Source organism: Lytechinus variegatus, chromosome 15 (assembly GCF_018143015.1).
Source record: "Lytechinus variegatus isolate NC3 chromosome 15, Lvar_3.0, whole genome shotgun sequence".
NCBI lineage: Eukaryota > Metazoa > Echinodermata > Echinoidea > Temnopleuroida > Toxopneustidae > Lytechinus > Lytechinus variegatus.
In genome coordinates, this window is record NC_054754.1 from 8,690,583 (window position 1) to 8,708,865 (window position 18,283).

The 18,283-nt window shown below is 36.2% G+C and overlaps 1 protein-coding gene across 7 annotated transcripts in view; it reads right to left on the reverse strand.

The window, feature by feature from the left end:
• LOC121428321 (ATP-binding cassette sub-family C member 4-like) overlaps positions 1-18,283 on the reverse strand; it is a 65,083-nt gene that overhangs the window by 28,372 nt on the left and 18,428 nt on the right. For all 7 annotated transcript variants that reach the window (XM_041624886.1, XM_041624883.1, XM_041624880.1 and 4 more), the window contains exons 3-12: positions 16,108-16,221; positions 14,322-14,433; positions 8,657-8,884; positions 7,253-7,342; positions 6,242-6,411; positions 5,196-5,321; positions 4,114-4,366; positions 2,727-2,837; positions 1,716-1,805; positions 1,110-1,301 (exon numbers count right to left, since the gene is read on the reverse strand). In XM_041624886.1, the coding sequence (XP_041480820.1) occupies positions 1,110-1,301; positions 1,716-1,805; positions 2,727-2,837; positions 4,114-4,366; positions 5,196-5,321; positions 6,242-6,411; positions 7,253-7,342; positions 8,657-8,884; positions 14,322-14,433; positions 16,108-16,221 (1,486 nt within the window). The remainder of the gene's footprint in view (positions 1-1,109; positions 1,302-1,715; positions 1,806-2,726; positions 2,838-4,113; positions 4,367-5,195; positions 5,322-6,241; positions 6,412-7,252; positions 7,343-8,656; positions 8,885-14,321; positions 14,434-16,107; positions 16,222-18,283) is intronic.

Genomic DNA, 18,283 nt, shown 5'->3' on the forward strand with positions numbered 1-18,283 from the left:
AAACTGTTATCCCATCAGGCCCTACTTTAAATGATAATCTTATATTGACACACATTTTACATCCAATAAACCTTGACAATATTTTTTATTTAAAACCTCTTAAGACCTTTTTCATAAGAATTTACAACAATAGTAACTTTGCCATTATTCAACTACAAAGGAAACTCAAGATTACAACAACAATGTTTGTTACAGAAAAAATGCTGAGTTGGTACTGTAAGATCCACTTTCTTTCTGATAAAACAGAATATTTTATCCCAGTGAGATAAAATAGGTTTAAAATCTCTCCAAATGGGTATTGTGAGATCCCTTTGGAATTTATACATGTATAACACATTGTCATGTAAGGCACGCTTATTTCTGCAGCAATGTCCAGGGAGAAAGGCTGTTCAATAACAATCTCATCTCATTCAACCAAGCAAACCCAAACCACCCGGGGTCCGTTGCAGAAAGAGTTGCGTTTAAACGCAAGTCAAAAAATCTATCGCAAGTCCAAATTGCGCACTTTTGATTGGTTGAAAATCAAGTTGCGCAGATTTTTAGAGTTGCGATTGATTGCAATTCTTTCTGCAACGGGCCCCAGATGGGCCAAAGTTTATCATTCAAATGCGGTTGCACTACATGCTAATGCACCATCATTAAGTTCTTTTTTTGGAAACAAAGAGAGGAATAATTTTGTCAATGTCTTACCACATAATTACATGCATCATTTCAAGCTTAGAGGTACATTGTCCATCAGTAAAATTTGAAATATTTCATCATTCTACAGGAATGCTGTGAGTGCATCAATGAATTTGACTTTGTAGGTATATATCATCAAGCCAACAGCTGAAATTCAGTGGAATTTACATCACATAATTAAATACAATAAAATTTAATTACATATACAAATCGTCATCAAAGATTGATAAGAATAAAAGTAAAAAGGATAGAAATAAAGAATAAATAGAAGAAGGGGACAGGTAACAACACAAGGTGAGAGGGGTAGGCTGTGTAGGCAGGTTAAGAAGTTTTCGAAGTAGAGGTTAGCAAACAGGTGAAACAGGTTATCATTGTACTATAGACCCCTCCCTTTTGTCCAGTCGAAAGAGAATTGACTGTTACCGTACCTTGGTGAGTGCGCAGACTCTGACGATGCTCCTGTACTTGGTGTCTGAGAAGGGCCTTCCGAACGTGATGTTCTCCCGTACCGTTCCACCGAACACCCAAGGTTGCTGGGAGGCATACGCAATTCGCCCCCTGGTCATCATAGAGCCTTGTAGAGCGGGAAGCTCCTTCAAGACGGCCATCAGTAAAGAGGACTGGATGATTAGCGAAAGGCAAATACTAAATTATTTCATGGGGGGAGCTGCATTTCACAACCCACTGCCTTAATATAGAACATTGGATTATCTTTTCCCAGTATTCTGTACTTTGGAGAACAGAAAAAGTTCACAGAATCCTGGAAGAGCACAGAAAACACAAATTTTCGAACCAGAAGGTCTGAAAATCAGTGAAATCAAAGCAAAATCCAATAAAACAAAACCGTGCTTTAGCAGGAAATCTGACGATCAAACTTTTAGATAAAATATTCAGACACATTTATTCATGATGTGCGCTTTAATATTTGATTTGCTTTTAAACGTAACCCTATTTGCAATGAATGGGCCTCTGAAATGTAATGGTATATGTAGCTAATACCTGGGTAAATGAATAATTTATCCAGCTAAACTTACCTTGCCAGATCCAACTGGACCAACAACAGCCAATAATTTCCCTTTTTTGACTCTGAACGAGAGGTCTGACAGCTGAGTTGTGTTCTCCTCCTATGAATAAAATGAAAAAAAAAAACAGAAAAAAACAAGAAAAGTTTGTAAAAGTTATTTAGTTTATTAGTTCCTGTTTGAGGAAAGAGGACTGAATATGCAACTTAAAGTGTCTGCCAATGTCTTATGTACAGAGGTCTCCCTCTCTGAAATTGAATCAGCAAGTTTTATTTGTGTCAGTGAAGACTCATTTGTTGATAAAAATTTCAATCAGGGTCTGTGCCTACAGACTAGTTAGTTGTGATGAAAGTTATGTTATGTAACCACACATACCAGATTCTCACAAGAAATATTTGGGATTTTCTTTGCTCAATTCACTTTTGAATAATCTGCTTCATGTAGGATTAACACAGTGACCAATATGTTCCCAGAACCTACAGCTTAACCTGAACAAGACCGTAGATTTCATACTTTAGCAAAAGACTGGGGTTTTTTAATCGTATCATAGGGGTTTTTTCTGCAAACAACTTACATGCATGTAATAGCTGTCAGATCTAACAACTTCTTTTATTCTGAATGGCTGAGAAGCACTGATACTATGCTGCCGTACTTTGGCAGAATGAAGTTACAAATGTATCATTTGTTGAAAATAAGCAATGTGTGTTCATCATTTACATAGGCGTCAATGCAATTTAACAGCATATTTTCTTCAAAATCTTTCCATAGAACGATCATTTCTTCCCCAGATTTTGCCTGAACGTGCAACATAAAAAGGGCGTTTCAGAAACAACAACAACTCAAATTGGACTGATGTGTCACTTGCCTCCTTTTGCCAAAGTTGGGCAGTCACTTGTCAGATAAAACAGGACTTGTCAGATAAGTCTCACAAGTCCTTCCATGAAACACTCCCTATGCTATGAGCTATGCAAAATCTGTTAATGTTGTTGTTACTGTGGGTTACAGCTTACTTAATACACCTACCTCTTCCCATGAGCAAGTGAGGTTCTGCGCTAGTATCCCATCATCCCTCTCCATCCCTTCAATGTTGTCTTCTCCGTCAACTTCCTCTTTCTCCTCCAGGAGCAGGTATTTCTGTGGTCAGACATAAAGAACTGTGTCAACCTTTAGCGCACCAGGGGGCCATTTCATAAAGCTGTTCATAAGTTAAGAGCGACAACCGCCAGGTGGATGTTTCACAAAGCTGTTCGTAAGTTACTGTATGGATGACTGGTGAACCTTACCAATGAACATTTACTGGTGAATATCATTTACCACAAGAAAGGATCACCAGTCATTCTTTAAATCGCTCTTAAATCACAAACAGCTTTATAAAATGACCCCAGGGGATACATGTATTTCACAAAGATTTCAGTGTGACTGAAAGTTGCTCTTCAATTTCTAGCTGCATGCGGTATAAAATACATCACTGCATTGGTCAGATCATGCATGCCCACGGAACACACACTACCGCGTATATTAAAATCAACAAGATTGAGGGTTGAATATCACATGCACGTAATTTGTCACACTTAACTCATTGTGAAACACCCTCTGGACTTCTGTTTGTTTGTTTGTGGTAACTCCCGTCGGAACTCGGCAGGACAGCATTTTGCTGGTAAACGCCAAGCTGGTATATAACCAATTACCTTGGAAACATTTTACGTCTAAGTTAATCAGTCATAGTGGCTGACGTAATAGACGACAGATATCACTCTTGGGCCTTTTTATCAAAGTGGAGACAATGGCAAAGTTGGGATTCGAACTCACAACCTTGCGATTATGAGTCAAATGCTCTGACCACTGGACCACACGACTTAAAAATATCCTGTAAAGTCTGTACCCAAATTCGGTATAAATTGTGCATCTTATAAAGAAATACAGACAGGAAGTTTGCTTTAATCAAATTATTGAAGTAATCAAACAGTTTATCACTGTTCTTCACAATCAAAGGATGAAAAAGGCAATTCTTGTCCATATACAGACATGACAATCAATTAACAATTATGCGTTTTTTTTATACTTTTTTAAAAACAATTCACCCATCGACACATACAGTAACCCCTTCTTAAAAACCTTTCCAGGCTGAAAAATACCAAAACTGTGGAAACAAATCTCTAACAATACAGGCTCAAACCATCAGCTGTTTCAACATGCAAATCATTCATAATTGTCTGGCAATAATTATTTCAATAGTTTTATTCTCCACTAAAGCATTAGTAAAGACCAAGGTAGTCATAAACAATGTGAACAAAACTTTCACATTTCGGTATCCCAGAATTGTCTAATCACAGGGTTATAGACATGGTCGAAGTCAAACTGAACTCCAGAATATGGGTGGCAGACCAGAGTTTTTCACAAGCGTCAATACCTCAATACGATTCAGTGACACCGTGCACTCAGAGCGGAACTGTATGGCACGAGGGAACATCCGTAGAAAAGACGTGCGCAAGGCATTGCAGAAGCTGATAATGGCAAAGACGGTAGCGGTTTGTATCATATCCGGCGTAGTGAGAGCGTAAACGATGACCATCCCCACATCTAGCAGACGATTACCGAACAAGCCGAGGGTCACGTTTACCGCCAGCGGATACGAGGCTGTCACGATCTTCTGGATCTCGAGTCTAAGATATTTTGTATGAAGAATATACAAAAAAATAAAGGAAAAGAGAATAATGTACATTGACAAATGAGTAACAAAACCTATGTTGCAGAATGAAAATGTTCTAGTTCCACATTGAATCTTGGTAGACGTGACAGTGACACAACATTTACTCCTGCGACAATTACTCCGCACTTAATTTTGTCTATTGTTTAGGGTTAGGGTTGCAATAGGGGTTCATGTTAGGGTTTTGGGTTAGGTTAAGGGTAAGGTAAAGTGTTCAACCCTTGGTTGAAGTTGGTCATTCCATTAGTGTGTAGTGTATAGAGCAGAGCAATTGTCGCCAGAGCAAGTGTCGTGGAACCCATCTGACTGATATCCCGCCTAGTGACAGGTAAACATTCACCCATTTATTCATCTATTTGCCATAAAATTGCATACACAAGATATTAACAGAACTTATCATGGATTCAAAACTATATCAAGGTACAATAAAAATGTAGAGGTTCAATAAAAATCATCAACACCAAAACGATTTAGCTTGTTGAAAGGGAAGGAGGTATTCTGGCCCCTGTAATCTCAGTAACTTTAATGACATCATGTTAGAATCTAAAGAAGCCGTCAAATATCAAGTCAATTAGTAAAACTGCCTGATATTGAGATGATTTTTTGTTAAATTCAATTCATTTATCAATTTCATAAAATACAGAGCCATTATGTCCAATAAAATGCGGCTGGGGAATTACAATAACAGCCTATGGGCTTGCAAAAACAGTGATTCCCCCAATTCACGCTTATTAAATGTACACTGTAGATCACAATGTTATTCACGATATCAACCATTAACTTACATTCTGAGTTTCTTCACCACATTAGCAAAGGGGATCTCCCAGGCATACATCTTAATAACCCTCATTGCAGTGATGACCTCCGTCATAACCGCAACCCGTTTGTCCGTAAACTGGGCCGTCTTCCGCCTGCAAACGAGACAAAGGTAGATTGAAAGAAGTACGACTCTGAATGCCATTTTCACACAAGAAGCAAATGTATACATGTATAACAAGTTGGTAGACAAGTTCAGCATTACTAGGGCTTGCATTACGTTCATCAATATAATACTTCATTCCTCAGTGTCTTTAACCAACCCTCATAACTGTCAACACTGAAAGCAAAGAAATAGTAGGGCTTGCAATACGTTCATCAATATAATACTTCATTCCTCAGAGTCTTTAACCAACCCTCATAACTGTCAACACTGAAAGCAAAGAAATATGAATTAAGTACATGCAAACACTTTCCAGAAATAGGAATATTTTTGAAAGGTTTTATTTAATTATACAGAAAATGGAAATTTTCATTTCCCCAAAATAGGAATAGTGGGCAGGTATGAATACATGGCCATACACAGAAATATTTTCATGGGGGGGGGGGGGAAGAGGGGGTAATAAAATTTGAAGAAACTCAAAACCTAAGGAGAAAAGAGACACAGCTTGTCATAGGGGCGCTTTCGCATTTTCTAAGGTGAAATTGAAGGATCTTGTGCAAAGACTAGCATCTTTCCTGCAGGGAACCCACCATCGACTTTTCATTACCATTTCTCCCTTTTTGCATGACAGACAAAACAATGGGGTATGCAGAAAATCATAAAGCACTTTTAGAGCAGGGTTCCTGCTATAAAAATACATGGCACAAACTTTTGGACAAGGTGTCTAAAAAAAAGGGCAGAAAAAAATAAGGGTCCTGTTTCCTAAAGAGTTGTTATAGTGACAAATCCATCAATTCTATAACAAATTACCATCAGCCAATCAGATTGAAGGATTTTAGTAGCTTTTAACTGTTACTGTTAATTTGTTATTATAACAAGGTTTATGGAAAGTGCCTAAGGTGACTGACAAACCTTAGAGTGGAGAACAGCCTCCCAAGACACATATTGATTGGGATGAGGAGGATCATTATGGCAAAACCCGGAGCAGCGGCATAGCCTATGTCAAGGTAGAGAACAAGGAGAAGCAGTACTGCAACCGCTTGAAGAGGACCCAGCCAGAGGTAATGAAGGAAGACAAACAGCTGTACAAAAATTAAGAGGAAAAAAGGAATCAAAGAATTATTTATGCAAGAAATTCAAATCAATTCAATTTTTTTAATTTCATTAATAATATACATAAAACATAACATATTATTTCTAAGCAAAGATTAAAATGAAAATGAATTAAAAGCTTGATAAATAAAACCAAGACAGACAGACAGACAAAGAGACAGGTGGACAGAAAGACAGATAGAGAGAAATAAACAAAGAGGGAAAGAGAGAAAGACAAGGAGACAGTGAGAGCTAAAGATTATACAGTATTACATGTAGATGTGCTCATACTCACACAATCAATGAAAAAGCCTGGTATCTCTGATCTGGGGTCCGTAGCAGAAACAGTTGCATTTAAACGCAAGTGAAAAATCAATCGCAAGTCCTAAACGCGTGCTGTTGATTGGTTAGAAATCAAGTTGCGCATGATTTTTAGAGTTGCGATTGATTGCAACTCTTTCTGCAACAGGCCCCAGGATATCTACCCAGATCAAAAATATAAGTATTTTGCAAACTTGAGGAAAAAACAAATCATTTGTAACATCCTCAAAAAAAAAAAGTAAATGGGTACTTTTCTAAGCCACAAGAAATTTTTCAGAATTTCTCAAAGGTCACATAGATTTTCAGTGTTGAGGCAGGATAATTATTCATTCTTTATGTAAAAATATAGTTGTGTCTTGTTGCTGCTCATAACCAAGGGAACTTCTATCTTTTTTCAGTTTGGTGTGAACACACTAATATAACGATCAGGTATTTGAGGCCTGAACAAATAAGTTCTCAGACTGTAATTGTATATTTGTGATCAACTGGGTATGAAGATTCTATTGTTACCTGATCAAATCTGTTAACATCATTGGTCATCAAGTTATTGACCTGTCCAGCTGTGGTCACTCGGAGGGAATTGTTATTCAGCTTCAATGTCTGCCATTGAAAGTTAAAAATAGCAAGCGATTTAATAGCAAGATGAGATATGAACAGGAAGAAAGAAAAGGAAGTGTACAGTTTAGTTTCGGGATCAAACTACGCAATATAAACCACTCGATGATTGAGGTCTCGATTGGTACAAATCAATTTATTCATCATAAAGCAGTATGACAATGAGTACATGTACATTAAAGGCTAGTTTGACTTCTTAGATGGAAATGTGAATGCACAGATTTAAATAAACACGTATGCCTACATCACTAAATTGCTAGATCTGGGCCCCATCTTACAAAGAGTGGCCATTGATCCGATCAATCGCAACTATGGACGGCCAGCAACGTCAACGTCTATTATACATATTTGCTCAAAATATTTTCTAGCTATGATGTATATTCAGGCATTCATTGTTTTCTTGAAAAATTCCTTTTGCTTCTTTTTGTTTACATAGGCTATTGTGCAAATTTCCTGTAGAAAAATATTATGACACTGATGGATTTCCATAGTTACGATTGATTGGATCAATTGTAACTCTTTGTGAGACAGGCCCCTGAATATCGCAGATTGAACATCTACAATTTCAAAATACACTGTACCATAATATGCATACTTGTTTGTGTATTTTACCTCTGCCATTCCTTCATATGCGTACATGTACATGAAACAGATTTAAATTTGATTTAATCATGACCTATCAATTTTACTGCCACAATAAATATTACCAGAATGGACCATTTTATCATTGACCTCATCCTTCTTTCTCTCCTCTTATTTCTCTATTCACAAATCATATGGGTGTGGTAACACCCCTCCCCCCCTCCTCACATAGCGCTGTCCCTAACCCAACACAAACCCTAGTTTCAAACCTCTATGTAACCCTAATCCGTAGCCTAAACTGAAAACCCTTTAGCAACCCTAAGCACCATAATAAAGTTTACAGTATTTTGAACAATGAGCCTTATCACAACTCTAAAACCTACGATGAATCCTAACTGTCCAATTTTTATTAGGTGATAATAGTAATAATCTGCAACATTTATAGTGCAATAAACAATGGTTCTAAGTGCTGCATACTACTACCCCAGCTTTAGCACAGCTACATGTACACTGATGGGGCACTTGGGCATTCAATTCCTTACTACTGGATACCTATTTACTACACCTGGGTGGAGAGTGGAAAATGTTGATAAACACCTTGCCAAACGACGAAAGTGTTGGGGAAGGGTTTGAACCCTGGACCTTGTGTTTCAAAGAAAAAAAAAAAAGGATTTTTTTTACCACATAAAGCAAATGTAGTCTCCAAATCCTACATACCTTTTTATAGACCATGGTGCACAAGGCGACACGGACGTGCATCCCGAGGCGTTGTATCCCCCAGAAATTTGGCCCGTGGACTAAAGCCAAGGAGATGGACGACAGGGCCAGGCCCATGGCCCACAGGTAGGCATCTCGCTTGGACATGAGGGAGCCATCGGCGTTGCTAGGTGAGAAGTAGGACGTCAATTTCATGAGAATGATGGGCTGCACAAGACGGAGGGACTCCTGTAGGAGAAGACATAAAATCATAAGAAAATCTACTTAAGGACGTTTCACAGTTACGTTTGCGCGCACGTTGATCAGCGCATATTTTTACGCTTTGCACAATGACGTCACAGTGATTGAACAGGTGATTCATCAGCTTCATATCTCAGCTGATATTTCCTGTGGTCTGCACTCTGCAGATCTATTGTATCATTTTATGATGCTAATTCTACGAACCCACTTTCTTAAGAAGCTAATAATCCACGGACCCACTTCCAAAATTCCTTTACAACTTCAGGTTACTTTGTCTGCAGAGCTGCAAAGTATGACAAATACGGCCTCGAATTTGAATAAATGGGAGAGTGGTTTGGAATTTTTCACATGGAAACAGGCCTTTGGCGCATTTTTGTGTGTTTTAAAATCACATTAGCTCCAACAATGTGCTGATACATGTAGTTTTAAAACAAGCACATTAACCCTCTCTTTTGATGTTTGCACCTCTTATAAAGTACATGTACTCTTTCCTCTCCTCTACAACTTTGCTAATTTTGGTGAAAATGACATGGATTTTTATTTAAGTGCTGCATTTATTGTACTTCTTAAATTTTGTTATAGAAATTTCAAACATTTTGTATATGATTTTTTTCATTTTTCACCTCATTTTTTTCAGCAATGAATGTGCTTCTAACTTTAAAAGAGCAAATGAATATCAATCTAAATTAAATTGCCATCTTTGGTATACAATCCTGAACTGCACTATAAAATTTGATGAAATTGATGTGGATTTTAAGAAGGTAATATAAGGTTTAAACTCAATGTTGTGATCCTGTGAGTTCTAAAACTGCCATATCTTTTGATTGTGTAAGATATGTCAATTTGGTGAATTTCAGAGCATGATAGCATAAAATCAAAATTTTTCATTTTTGGAATACTAGTATTTAGATTCTGAAGTAATTCGGTGCAAAATTTTGTTAAAAATCACATGGATTTCATGTTAACTGTGGAACGTCCTTTAAATCGATAATTCATAATTTTTCAACAAAAGTGTGATACAGCATTATTAATTCATGGCAATGCGATATTGTAAAATACTCAGTTTTTCATGCAAGAATAGTAAAATGCCCTCAAATCCACTCAAAAAGACATTGCCAAATTATCATCTTTATAGCTAAGTCAATATTAGACAGACACAATTATTTGCTTTCATATAATTATGCAATTATCATCAAATGTTTCCTACTTTATAGAATTTAAGAGAATTGTTTATTGAACTTTAGACATTACATGTATATTATTTGTTTGTTAGCTGATAAGTATATGTTGGATCCAATTGTTGATCTGATTTGCAATGTAAATAATTATTGTAAGATGCTTCATTGTCTACATACATGTACACTAAACATAGAGTCCAGATTGCTTTAGGGCAATTCCATAAAATATAAATCAACCCTTTTGCATGTCTGACCCCCATTGTTCTCAATACTTCACTTCATAAACTGACCAAGTCAATAGAACAAGATATCAGAGACAGAAAATTTCATGAAGGCCCCACATATATAAAACATTTACAGCAAGGAAAAAAATTGTAGTGGTGACTCTACATGAATATGTACATGTACATGTAGGTTTTCAAATAGAGGGGGTGCAAAGAGCATATTAAAACTACAACTATCACTGAAGGTGATTAACACCCCCATCCTATGCTTTTACTATGGCAACAGTTTCCAACACTTGAAACAAAAAATATGTATTATCCATCTTTACCCCAAGACATACATGTATGTCTTAGCAAATATCATGAAAATGGGTTAAAAACTGATTAAGTAGTTCGAGCCGCAAGATTTTTACCTAATTATTGACATAAAGTACCATGGCAACACAATTTCTGGAACATGCAAAAATAGGTTCTGCACATCTTTACCTCAAAACCAATTTGTGTGCCACATTTCATAAGAACTGGTTAAAAACTGATAAAGTACTTTGAACTGGAAGGTTTTTACCTAATTTTGGGCATATGCCATAACCATGGCAACACAATCCCTAAACACACGTGCGAAAAATGCGTCTTGCACATCTCTACTGCAAGACTGATGTGTGTGCCAAATTTCATAAGCATTGGTTGAAAACTGATGAAATAGTTTGAACAGGAAGATTTTTACCAAAGTTTTGGCATATGCCGTTACCATGGCAACACAATTTCCAGCACATGCGAAAAATGTGTTTTGCACATTTCTACCCCAAGACCAATGTGTGTTCCAAATTTCATGAGAATTGGTTAGAAATTGAGGGAGTTGTACAGACAACGGACCGTCCAACCGACTGACCATCTACATGTACATGTTAGATCATTAAAGGGTTATGTCATTCACTTCTGACCATCCATCTTTATACCCAGTTCCCTGAACATCCTGTTTTTAATTCCCCGACATTGAAGTGACACAAAGATTGGGGATGTCATTTAATGATGTCTGTTCAGCTAATTACCGGCGGTATCATGGCCTTCATGGGCTTAAAAAGGGGCTCAGCCAACTGCAATCAATCCTATAATTTGATTGGCTGGCTGGACATTTCTCACAGATATCTATGGCATATCATCAATAGCAAATACATGTATTTTACAAACCATTAAGTGTTTTGCTCCTGTTAGGAATATTGAGGCTCTCATTAAAGGACAAGTCTATCCAAACAAAAACTTGATTTGAATAAAAAGAGAAAAATTCAGCAAGCATGAACACTGAAAATTTCATCAAAATCGGATGTAAAATAAGAAAGTTATGACATTTCAAAGTTTCGCTTCATTTCACAAAAACAGTTTTATGAACGAGCCAGCTAAATCCAAATGAGAGAGTCGACAATGTCATTCACTCACTATTTCTTTTGTTTTTTATTATTTGAAAAATGAAATATTTTGATTTTCTCGTCATTGTCATGTGAAATGAAGTTTCATTCCTCCCTAAACACGTGGAATTCCATTACCGTAAGTAACGGTGTACATGTATTAACCGCACCCGTGTATTAACCGCACCCCCAACTTTGGACTAAAAAAAAATTAAAAAATAAATTCTCACATTTACATGCATACATGTATTTGAGGATACGAAGAAACAAAAACTAAGTTTAAGATTTCAAAGTTAAGTATCCAAAGAGATTACCGGTATGCGGAAATCTGCTGTTCTTGATCAATTCATCTACAAATGTTAGAAAGAAAGAACGGTCCCGACAATATTGGCCACTTACACACTCACTCACCTCACAGTCACAGTGTACACACACACAGAACTGCCATTACATTGCAAACTACATACAGTAGCAGTCATGCCAGTACATCTTATCAAATTATGATCTGTGTCTTTCCCAGCGTAGGAGGAAGAAACATTCACATTTCTTGCATCACAACCTCACAATCACTTTCAGAAATTTGATGTCTTAGCATGAATTTTGGATACGGGATTACAGGAAGGTTCAAGAAACAAAGAAATTGACATTTTTTCCAGTTGTTTTTTACGGCTTCGTGCCGTCTCTCTCGTGCGCGGTTTACATGGTATCTTATGAAGAGCAAACAGGAAGGAAAAAAACAAGCTGGTGCGAAACAGAACTTTGAATAGCGCCAGCTTAAGTCGCACTATAACCATATTACAACGCAGACTACTAAGCTCACTCAACTCCCGCTCAGCGGTGACAAAATTTTACCGAGTATGCTTGGCGTCTCTTTTAACTTAGCCAGGGAACTTCACTACTTTGAATTGAGAATAAAGTCAAAATTAGTGTCATGAAGGTGGGTGCGTTTGTTTTGGACAATATCTAATTAATTGCTTCCCATTACCCGCGGCTCATACCCCTCCAAACGACATTGCCTGGGCGGCTACGCCCGGCCACTCGATGTGTTGTGAACTGGCAGACATCGTACATGTACGGGAGGGGTTACAGCGGGCCGGCTCAAACCCGTCACCGTGTATAAACCGCACCCCCGACTTTTGCTTCTATCCCGCCGAGAAAAAGGTGCGGTTAATACACCGTTACTTACGGTATTTTAACATTTTGTGCTTCAGGCAACAAGGTCCTAATCATCAAATTTGTAAAAATTGAAATATTGTATAATTCAAACAATAAAAAAACAAAAGAAATAGTGAGTGAGTGACATCATCGACTCTCTCATTTCGATGTAACTGGCTCGTTCATATAACTATTTTGTTAAAAATAAGCAAAACTTTGAAATGTCATAACTTTCTTATTTTACATCCGATTTTGATGAAATCTTCAGCATTGTGCTTGTCTGATTTTTCTCTATTGATTCAAATCAACATTTTTCTGAGGTGGACTTGACCTTTTAGTATGTTTTTTTTTATACAAGATCGTTTAAAACAAAAGCTGAAAGTTGGAGTTGCAAGGGTTGGTATTATCTTAATCTGCCCATTGTGTAATTGTGGCTAAAGGGGCATTGCAAGAAACTTGCGATCAATTGCAAGTCTCATATCGTTCCTGAAATCAAGCATGCTATGTATGCCGTGCAATTGATTGCAAATTTGTGATTGATTGCTAATCTGCTCCATGAAACAAGGAGTGTAATCTGATTTGCTACAGTTGAAACTGATCTATCAATTGTAAAATTGCAGTAGAATATTTATAATTGATTGCAAATATTTCCTTGCAACATCCCCTAGACTGATACTACAATGTTTTTGTGTACAATTCCCCCAGGCCAAGGTGCACATGTACATTGTTATAGATAAACACAGTGATTACATCAATGCGCATAAATGTTATGCCTCTACATGTATAACATGCATATTGGAGGCGTGATTTAAATGAGTTTGCACATTTTATTGTTTTGAATGTTGGTGAACTTCCACCAGCAATTGTGAGTACTTTTTATCTATATTCATGTAACAGAGTACAAAGCACTTTATATTGTCAAACACAACGTACAAAGTTTATCAAGATAGAATCTTCCTCATGAATAACATTGCAAGCCAGCAGTACAGCTATTAAAATGCACTTGAGAAATTATAAACAAAAAGATTCAGGACATTGTAGGACACTTTCGATCAATTACAGTTTATGTCTGTGACTTATCTTTTATTATTACCAGGAATCCCATATAAAACTACTGCACATTGCACACTGGCTTTCTGGCATTCATTGTTATTACAGTATTTATGAAACATAGGGATAAGATTAAAGAGTCTTTGACATTGGCATTCTCAAATTTCCTACATTCATTTATGATAAAATATTGAAAATGGTCTGAATTTTGAACAACACTTAGCACCTTGTGATCCATGCTAGTATCACTCACACCAAATTATATGAGCCTAGATTATAAAGTTAAACTAAAGTTATCGTGTTTACAAGGAAAAGTTAACGGACGGACACCGAGCACGATACCATAATATGTCCCGTCTAGATGGGCGTATAACAAGTATAAAACAAGAGGAAAAATGAAGGAATGTTCCTTTACCTCACAAAGAAAGAGAAAACCATAGAAAGCATAGGTCCATCCAAAGGTGCTCACAGCAGCTCTAATAAGACTTGGCCTTTTCCCTCCTTTCTTTTTTTCTTTTTCCCACTCTCTGTAATGGAAAATACATAAAAACATTTCTCTATCACATAAATAATTATAGAATACGAGTTGTTTTTTCCTCCAAAATTTTAAGTTTGTGACATTGAATGCAAAATGCTTGTATACATGTACATCTTGGAATTAAAATGCAATAAAAAATTATGATAAATTTTTAGAATACCGGTAATCTACTTTTATAAAAGTTAATATGAAATAATGAAGCTGAACATATTTAGGCTGTGGGATGCACAACAGCACAAGTAAAAATAGTTTTCAATATTCAACATTCATTTTAACAAAAATTTATCTATAGGTAATAACAGAGACAATATTGCACTTAAATCTTTGGAATCTACTCTCCTGTACACATGATGTAGATCAGACCGTTTCATGAAAGTTGACAGCACTGCCAAGTTGTCTTTCTCTGACAGTTTCCATAGTAACAGTCAGAGGCAAGTGCCTTTCAGCCAATCAAAACCAAGGATTTCACTGAAATTGTCAGTACTGACAATTCAGTCAGTGCTGACAACTTTCATGAACACCCACCTAATTACAATTAAATTTGCATGCATGCATCATACAATATTAATTCGATAATTAGATAACTTTATATTGCATTATGCTACACCTTCTTTATGTTAAATTTCAATTCATCATTTCTCTTTGGAAATCTATGTATTGATGCATTACTGATTCATACAACATACAGTTATGAATGTTTTTGTTTATGTTATCATTGTTTATATTTTAAAACAAAATACATATGAATGAAAATTGTTAATAAATTCAAATTAAAATTCAATCACACAAATATCTGATGTAGGTTTCCCTTTATTACTTTCGCCAATTTGGTCTCATAAGTTCTGCAAATCTTTCCTTGATCTACATGAATAATGTATGCTGGGATGCTGTCATCATGCTGCTCATTGAATTCACTCGATTTTGCTTGCAAACATGCATGTACTTTTGCCACACCCAGGGGATCATTTAACTGGAAGGTTCAACCTGACGAAAAGTTTGTTGTCAAAATAGCAAAATAATAATAATCTAAATTTTGGTAAAGGTTTGAGGAAAGTCCATTTAATAATTAGAATTTGAAGGTTTGGATTTGTGATGTCATAAATGGGCAGCTTCCCCATAAATATAAAATGCATATATATAATTTTAATGTTTTGTGATGACTTAATTTTGTTTTCTTTTTAGGAACAGGTGTGAAGTGATATGTCTATTTTTACCCTCAAGGTACAATATAAAGCATTTTCAATTTTCTGAGAAAATGACATTTCATTGATTTATTTTACCATACAATTTGAAGGAAAGCTGATCACATATGACATCACAAATCAAATAATTAAAATTCTAATAACTCTTTTATTCTTTGCTGGATTTTTCTCAAACCCTCGGCAATATTTTTATACTATTTTCACAATAAACTTATTTGTCAGGGTGAACTTCCCCTTTAAAGCCAGAGACATACTGACATGGGGATTCATGCCATACTGACACACTACATGTGCCCAGGGTTGATTGGTTCCTAGTCATCTACTGAGCAAAATGCACATCCAAGGATGATCTTGATTGGCTACTTCATTTACAGTAATAGCAATTAATCGCTATTAGGGGTTACGAGAGCCCTGGTCTCATTAGAAAAGCCCTAGAGCCAGAGGCACATTATTGTACATACCTTTCTAAGTTTCCTCCAAGATGTTCAGAGGAATCCTCTTCCATAATCTCATACAGGTCATTGGTCTGTACTGTTTTCTTCTTGAAGGCAGAGTAAAAGACGGGTCCAACCCAACTGCAGAAAAAAAAAATGTTATTGAAATAAGTGGTATTTGAATTCATTGATTAGGCCCTACTTCTGCTTTTTTTTTAAATAGAAATCTACCTTATAGAAACTACAATACAAAGATGTACCTGTGCCCTGAAATGGCCAGCAACAGCCCATTCTACATAATGGTAAAACCAAAATAAATTGTAATGTAAAATTGCAACAGCAAAAACACTTCAACCGTGGACTAGAAGTTCTCATTTCATACATATCATAAAAATGTCACACATCATGCAATGTAATGAACTACAACAGTGATTGACACTGGGGATTTCACCGCCTTTGACATGTACAAGACCTCCTTTTGTTTTAATGTCATTATTTTGTATCAAGTGTGTGAGTGTCTGATTTTTTCTACTATGAGTAGATCTACAGTACACGTTCATGTACATGTACAAGTAAATATATATATAATTATATATTTGAGAATTAAAATCTGCAAATTGAATTGTTCTATTTTGAACTTTGCTCAATATACCCTGATGGATATCCCCTTTATAAAGGGCAAATTGAATTGTCTAAAAAAAAAGGGGGGGGGGAATCCCAACACTAAAAAGCTCCACTTTCAATCGAACACGTATTTTGTCAAGCCCTATACAACATTTAGTATGCTTATAAAATCTGTCTGGGAGCCAACATACATTTTTTATGATGTTATATAATCCTACCAGTACCTTTTCAAAGCAGTATTAGGTTGAAATCACTGTCTGCCATATACATGTAGTACAATTTTATACTGTATTGGTGTAATATAATCCTATCTTGCACTTTTGACTTATTTGTGATTTTTATGATCTCGTATGATTTCAAGAGGTTGAAAAAAGAATTGAGTAGGTCAACTTTATAAGGAGGTATAAATATGAGGGGGGGAGAGAGAGAATGGTTAGGGTGATGGAGAAGAGAGAGGGAGAGAAAAATAGGGGGAGGGTACTGGCCCAAAGGTTACATTACAGACATACATGTTAACCCCCCCCCCCCCCACAATAACATGTAATACCCCCTGCCCCCCCCCAAAAAAAAAAAATAAATAAATAAATAAATAAACAAAATAAATATTAAATAAATAAAAATAAATATATAAACAAAACAAATAAAAGAAAAAGCTTAAAATCTAACATCAAAATATGGTTGGGAATGCACTCTTGCCTAAATGTACATGTACAGTAGATTGAAACCAAAAATTATCTAATCATATTACATTTACTACATGTACATGTACTTTAAATAAAGCTCTGAGCAACTAAAAGGTCTCCTACTACATGTAAAGGACTGAAGCCAGTTTAAGCTCATTATAAAGCAAAGAAATCATTTGTGTTAGGGGTGCTTTCTGAGCTGCCAAGTCTTTCACACAATCCGAGGATTCAAAAACCTTTCATAAGAACCACCACTGTATGCAGGCTGTACATGTATGTATGGTTGGGCGATGATGCCTACCAGTTTTCATTTCACAGATCAACAGTTGTACCGTTCCCTACATGTACATGCAGGAAGAACTTTGTTGAAGCAAATGAAGTCCTCAAGAAAAAACCTTTCACATCGATTGTGTTTCTCTTTTAAATAAAAAAGATGATTATAGTGCAATTTGTTTGAATCAGATGACTGCCCTAATGTGGAAGGTTCTGCCAAGTGTCAACACATTTGAGGATTCACTTTGGTTTGCTTATAAAATCAATCCTTCTGCGAAAGAGTTTATGGTTTAATGGCTGAGAAAACTCTAATGACCCATGTTGTTTCCCACTCCTGGCACATGCTTATTAAGGGATCTAATTATTTAATGCACAAGTCAATCAAATATTTTTTTCCATTCATTTTTTCCATAATTTTTTCCATACATCTGCAAAAAAAGAAAATGAAACAGAAAAGTAGATGAATAACGACTTGCCCTCTATTAAGATTTGTAACGGGGAGGGGGGGGACTCATAAAGCAACCTTTTTTCTCTCTCAACAAAACAATGTTTCTTTATATTTTTGTCAGGAAAAACAAGTCTTTAATAAATATTACAAACATTTAACTTTCCTAAAATGAGTC